This window comes from Helianthus annuus, chromosome 13 (genome assembly GCF_002127325.2).
Source record: "Helianthus annuus cultivar XRQ/B chromosome 13, HanXRQr2.0-SUNRISE, whole genome shotgun sequence".
NCBI classification, from domain to species: Eukaryota; Viridiplantae; Streptophyta; class Magnoliopsida; order Asterales; family Asteraceae; genus Helianthus; species Helianthus annuus.
Window position 1 is genome coordinate 16115422 of NC_035445.2, and position 7136 is coordinate 16122557.

Consider the following 7136-nt stretch of genomic DNA (forward strand, 5'->3'; position numbering starts at 1 on the left):
TTACGAGATTGGCCACGACCTGAGCACGGCGTGTAGGCGTACACCGTCCGTGTATAACTCAATTATGTGGTGTGTCTATTGATCTTTAACCCGGACTAGATCCGGGCTACTGAACGCATAAGTAACATGTAATTCGTTCACAAGATTATAATATTAAATAATTCTCCCAAGTTAATAAAAAGATTAATCTTGCCTCTGTGCACTTTAATCAAATTATAAAAACATTTATGCCATGTGCATCCAAACCAATTTTTAAATCATTTTCCAAAATGAGTCAGTTGATTGTACTTACCAGTGTAAACTGACGTATTTTCCCAAAAAGACTAAATGCAGGTACTAAACGTAATTGGCTGGATTGTCTCCTTAGCATCAATAAAGAGTTTCGCAAGCTTAAGATGCCTGAAGTCTGTTGAACTATTGTTTCCATTTTATGTTCGATCCTTCTGTGGATAAGCTCCCGAATATTGTGATAGTTGATATTACAATAATAAATTGGGTTGTATTATATTTTAATTGCTTCCGCTGTGCTTAATAATATTGTGTTGTTTGACTATTATGTTGCCAACCATGACGTCACGATACTCCCCACCGGGCCCACCGGTGACACGTGGAAAATCGGGGTGTGACACCAAGGTGAGTTCACACAGCCAAGGCATGGGGTTCCCAGGGTGGGAATGTGTCACACCCCGATTTCCATGTGTCACCGGTGGGCCCGGTGTGGGGTACAGTGACGTAGTTGGCATCGTCATAGACAAACAACACAATATAATAATGCACAGCGGAAGCAGAATAGAAACATTTCAACTTTAAATAAAGTGCAATAATAAATATCACAGTAGTTGAAATGGATCCACTGGCGGATCAAATAAAAATAGAAATAAATAGTTCAACAGATAATTGTCGTCCGAGCTTGCGAGACTATAGTGGACGCTCTTAGGAAACAGCCAGCCTATTTCCGTATAGTACCTGCACTTAACCTTTTGGGGAAAATACGTCAGTTTACACTGGTAAATACAAATCGACTGACTCATTTTGAAAATGATTGAAAATTGATTTAAATGCACAAGGCATAAATATTTTTATTAACTTGGGATAATTATATAATATAAACTTGTGAACGAATTACATGCACTTATATCTCTGGTGGCCCGGGATCTGCTGTCCGGGCTAGAGATTAAATGACACACCACATTAATGCGTTATACACGTCGGGTGTACGCCTACACCCCGTGCTCTGGTCGTGGCCATCTCGTAAGATAATGCCAAGGATATCCGGGACACGGTCAATAACCCCCCAAAGCCTTTAAGTAAGACAAAACTGTTTAAACGAAGTCGCACAAGCTATTCAAGACTGTACACCTATAAGGCGCAGGACTTGTGCGCCCGATCAAGCGGTATTTTAAATACCGTACCCCAAGCCCGTATAGGGAAAATAAGTCAAAATGTATTTACTTGAGCAAGTATAAGTCACAAATGATAAGTGTTGGTAGCTTTTACCGGGCCTCCTAATCTGGAACAAAGGTTTATAATTAACCTATTAGATTCCTAACGGCCTTTCATTTAAGCTTAAGCTTTGACCGGTTAGTTTTAGGAATGATACGGTTTACGCACGATTAAGCGAAAGACCGGATAGAATGTGATTTAGACCCGACAAGTTTGAATACTTGTATATTATGGGTATACTAAATACATTCTGGATTTTGAAATAAAAATGATATCGTTTGACCCGTTTCGGTCAATTTACGCAACTAGTTACGTAAACCGAACCGATCGCGAAAAGGGCGATACGGGTAGGCCAATGATTCAAATGCAAGTTCCCTGAGATAATATGCTTAAAATATGATATTATATCAGTAAGTTATGTTCTATATTGCCCGAAATAAAACGCGAGAAGTAAAATTTCGTGTATTAAAGATGCTCATGGTAACCAGTTCGAGGGTGATGATATCCCGGCTGTTTTCGTTAATCATTACACGAATTTTTTGGGTACTTCGGACCAAGTAGACCAGCTTGATATTGATAATTTGTTTGTTAATTCTCTCTCTAGTGATGCTGCTAGTCATATGGTTCGTCCGGTGACAAGAGAGGAAGTTAAAAAGGCGATGTTTAGCATTGGGGAAAACAAGGCTCCGGGGCCTGACGGGTTCACATCAGCATTCTTTAAACATGCTTGGGACACTGTGGGTGAGGAGGTTACAGATGCAGTGCTTACCTTCTTTGATAATGGCCAATTGCTTAAACAGATTAATCACACGATTATTGCTTTGGTCCCTAAAAAGGATGCCCCTAACTCGGTTCTTGATTATAGGCCGATTTCTTGTTGTAATGTGCTATTCAAATGCATCAGCAAAATCATCACGGATAGAATTAAAGGCAAGTTGGAAAGCTTGGTTAGCATAAACCAATCGGCTTTTGTTCCGGGTCGTAAAATTTCCGATAACATACTCCTCACGCAAGAGCTTATGCACAACTATCATACCAATAGAGGTCCCTCTAGATGTGCTTTGAAAATCGATATTCAGAAGGCATACGATACAGTTAACTGGTCTTTCCTAGAAACTGTTTTAACGAGGTTTGGTTTTCATCGGAAAATGGTAAAGTGGATTATGACATGCGTTTCTACGGTTTCGTATTCCCTATGCATCAATGGTAACATTCACGGCTTCTTTTATGGGAAGCGGGGCCTTAGACAAGGGGACCCCTTGTCTCCGTATCTGTTTACGCTTGTGATGGAAGTCTTGTCTCTTCTTCTTCAACATGCAGCGCGAACTCATGCGTCGTTCAAATTCCACTCTCTATGTGCTAAGCAAAGGATTATAAATGTTTCGTTCGCGGATGATTTATTCGTTTTTGCTCATGGGGATCGGTCTTCGGTTAAAGTCTTAAGGGATGCTTTGGGTTGCTTTACAAAGATTTCGGGTTTGGTTCCTAGTGCTCCAAAGAGTACGATTTTCTTTTGTAATGTTCCTAGCCAGGTGAAAATGCAAATTCTAGGGTTGATGCCTTTTCAGGAAGGGTCCCTTCCGGTTCGCTACCTTGGAGTTCCGCTGATTTCAACCCGTCTTGCTTATAGGGATTGCAAAATCCTAATTGAGAGAGTTAAACGTCGTATTGACAATTGGATGTCTCGATCCTTATCTTTTGCAGGTAGACTTCAACTGATTAATTCGGTTCTGGGTTCTATGTATACTTATTGGGCTTCTGTATTTATGCTTCCGGTTCGTATTGTTAAAGAGCTTGAAAAGTCTATGCGTCGTTTTCTTTGGAATGGTGGCTCTTAGGGTAACGCTCGTTCTAAAGTTGCTTGGTCAAATGTTTGTTTGCCGAAAGATGAAGGGGGTCTGGGTGTTCGCAGCATTAACGATGTCAATGTTGCATTACTGGCTGGCCACGTTTGGAGTATTATTACTAACCGTCCTTCTCTTTGGGTACAATGGATTCACTCCTACAAATTGAAAGGTACGAACTTTTGGGAGGTGACGAAACGGGGTAGTGTAAGCTGGGGATGGAGACATATTCTTGCTATTCGTGATCGCATAAGGCCTTATGTTTGGATGTCTATCCGAAGCGGTAGGCAAACGAATGCTTGGAGTGATAACTGGTGTTCTTGCAGTCCTCTAAGATCATTCATCTCTCCTCGGGCAATTGCTAATGCGGGTTTAAATCTTCGGTCAACGGTTGCGGATATTATAGATGATACCGGCCAATGGAAATGGCCTCAAGCTTGGTTTGATATCTTTCCGGTGCTTATAAACATCCCTTCTCCGCATCCGCTTGTTGAAGTAACTGATCGATGTAGTTGGAAAGATTTGGAAGGGAACCTTTGTCATTTTCGGTCGTGGGAGGTTTGGAATACTTTGCGACGTAGGGGTGATAGGGTTGATTGGGTTGAATCTATCTGGTTCAGCCAATGCATTCCTCGGCACTCTTTTCATTTATGGCTAGTGATGAATAATAAGCTAAAGACACAAGACAGGATGGCTACGTGGGAAGCGGGTAGTGCTACTAATCTGATTCTTATGTGTTGTCCTCTTTGTTACCATGATCGGGATTCTAGAGACCACCTGTTCTTTCAATGCCCTTTTGCTACGAAAGTTTGGGAATCTGTAAGGAAAATGGTCAACATGGAGAATGTCAATAACACATGGTCATCGGTTATGCAGTGGATGGTTCAAAATGCAACCACTCGAACGATCGATCGGATTGTTGGGAAGCTCCTTATTGCGGCTACTACATACTACATATGGCAGGAGAGGAATAGCCGATTGTTTTCTAGTGTCCAACGCACACCGGATATGCTTTCACATGTCATCATCTCTACGGTTAGATTGAAGATTATGGGGTTCAAGCTTGGGAGTGATCGGAAGCACCGTAAAGTATTGGATACTTGGCAGATTTCGATGAAGAACTTGGATTGTGACCCGGGCTAGAGTGTGTTTGGTTCGGGTCTTCTTTTGATAGAGGCTTTGTTGTCGGGCTTTGTTTTTATTTTCCTGGTTGTTTTGTTTTGTCGTTGGTTGTTTCCTTGGATGTTCTAGTCTTGGTTTGTCTTGACTAGTAGTGTGTGTCAATAGCGTGGCACACCCTGTTCTTTTTTGGTTTGGTGATTTATAAAATTAACCGGGGTAACCCTTTACCCAAAAAAAAAAATAATAATTTTAAACCCAATTTATGCCTTAGAAGGGCATTTTGGTCATTTAAAAGATAATAAAAGGGTAAAATTAGAAATCTGAGTTTCGGGTCTGGTTCATACAGTAAATATACTTAATATAACATATTATATCAGTAGGGTATGACCCATATACCAAATTTATCATTTAAAACCAAACTATGCACCGTAGGGGTATTTTAGTAATTTCACAAGGGCTAAAAGTGCCAAAACTGGAAGTCTGAGTTTATATACTTATACTTACTGTTTTTATATGAAAATATGCTAAACACATCAGTAGGTATAGGTCTTATATGTTTAAAACGAGTTTAACGCTTACTATGCGCTTAAAACGCTAAATATGCGATTTAAGGGCGTTTTCGGGTTTTCAAATTAAATCTGAGATTTTTATATTTCCAGAATACTTAAAATAATTTATTCATCATATAAAATCAGTAGAAAAAGGTTTCGGGTCAAAAGGATGTGTAAAACTCATTTTATGGCTTAAACGGTCAAAACCGACATAAGCCGAAATGACTAGGCGATCTAGGATCCGTTCAGCCAAAAATTAATTAAAAATCATCAAAATTCCCAGAATATTATATTACTTCTGTTGGTAAAGAGTTTCGTATCAAAACGTGGCCAGAAACGGGTTCTACGCGAAAAGGACCGTTTATGTAAATTTATAATATAGTTTTACGCTAATGGCCATAACTCACAATCTGGACCACCAACTGATCCGAAATTTTTGGTGCAAGTTCATATATTAGAAATAAAGATTTCTATCCTTTTATTTTTCCAAAAATCCCGTTTTAAATCAAAAAGGGCAAGATAGTCAACTTTATGCATAAACCGGAAACATGCATTCGAATAGGCTAAACATAGACTCAATCAAAGAAAATTCCAGAAAGTTTAACTAAAATAAAAAAATAGTCAAAAATACTTTCCAATACAGATCTCGAACATGCATGCACGAATCCGAATCGATAGTCTACGAAATAATCTTTTTACAAGACTTTCGGTTCCGATTCGTGGCTATACTATAGATTGTCGAGTTGATGATGATTAAAACACATTCTTATATGTATTACAAGTTATTTATGATGATCAATCAGATTGCATGTCTAATATATCAACATTCAAGCTTATTTTTGCGAAAATCAATTCTGTTGACTTTTTAGAAACATGTTTGACTCGACATTTAGCATGCATGTAGTGGGAATCAGAGAGTACCCTTTAGAGGGTTTGTTTCCCACATAAATACCAATCTATAACAAGTTTCAATTCGAGAAATGACTGAAAGAAATCCGTTTAATCAGAAAGTCAAAGCTTATGAACACACAGTTTGACTTTTAGCAATAATCAAAGTAATAACGGATTAGAGAACGAATTGAAAGCTTACAAAAGTCCTAAAGATGTTTAGTGAACACTAGAATTCGTCCTTGATGATCAGATTAACTCCAGAAAGCTTGAGAGAGTTCTTGAATGTAGAGAGCTCCTTGTTCACAACTTCAAGTGCCAAAAACAATGATGTTTGATCTGATTTATGGTGTAATCAGATGGTTGGAGTAGGCTACTGTTGATGTAGGCATGCAAGGGCACGTATTGGAGCATTTGGGAGGCAAGACCAGCTGTTTACAACTCAATTTCGGACCCAAATCAGCCCCAAATACGATTTCTGTCGCTGGCAGACCCACGCGGCCCGCTTGGGCTTTACCAGGCGGGTCGCCTGACCCCTGGTTCAGCCAAACAAGTTTCATTCTTGGCAGAAATGGTCCCTGAGCTTGTACGCGATGTTTCGGCCACTTTTCTCGACCCGTAAACCCCCAAACTTGGTTTTTAAGAACCTTAGGACTTTTACCAACATGGTAATGTCCTCGGATAACTTTGCGCTCAACCGAAAAGCCATGAAATTCGACGTTGACGCTTTTAGTCCCTTAAGTACGGTTTTGGCCATAACTTTCTCATACGTTGACGAAACTTCATGAAATTTTTACCACATATTCTAGTGAGTATATTTTAGCTATACAAAGCTTCGGGTCTGCCAAAAGTTCACTCAGAGGTATAAATTAAACATGTTGACACTTTTGGCCCCTATAGTTTGAAATACTTCACTTTTGTGCAATTTCCGCGTCGTATGATCCATGAACCATCCGTTTAAGGTTATAAACATTATGTGGGGTTATCATAGAGCCTATTTATCCATTGTTGACACTTTGGACCCTTACGTTCCATAGTTTTCACTGTTTGTCACTTTTAGTCCCTCTAAAGTATGTTTTCACATAACGGAACCTTATGACATGTGTCAAGACATTATTGGACGAAATTTTTCGAGGTGTTACAGAATGGGTTTGGATTATTTACTTGTACTTACCCAGTTTATGGAACTTATTTATATGATCCTCGGGGGAGGAAGGGTTATTGATAAGATACGACTAGACTAGTGATACTTATAGAACTGATCTTCGCACACACGCCGGGGTTGGCT

General features: G+C 39.5%; 1 protein-coding gene across 1 annotated transcript; it reads left to right on the plus strand.

Moving 5' to 3' along the window:
• Positions 1-2063: 2063 nt before the first annotated feature.
• LOC110900569 lies at positions 2064-4430 on the plus strand. Its single transcript, XM_022147453.1, has 2 exons — positions 2064-3203; positions 3282-4430. The coding sequence occupies exons 1-2, from the start codon at positions 2064-2066 to the stop codon at positions 4428-4430; spliced, it is 2289 nt and encodes a 762-aa protein (XP_022003145.1).
• The last annotated feature ends 2706 nt before the right edge of the window (positions 4431-7136 follow it).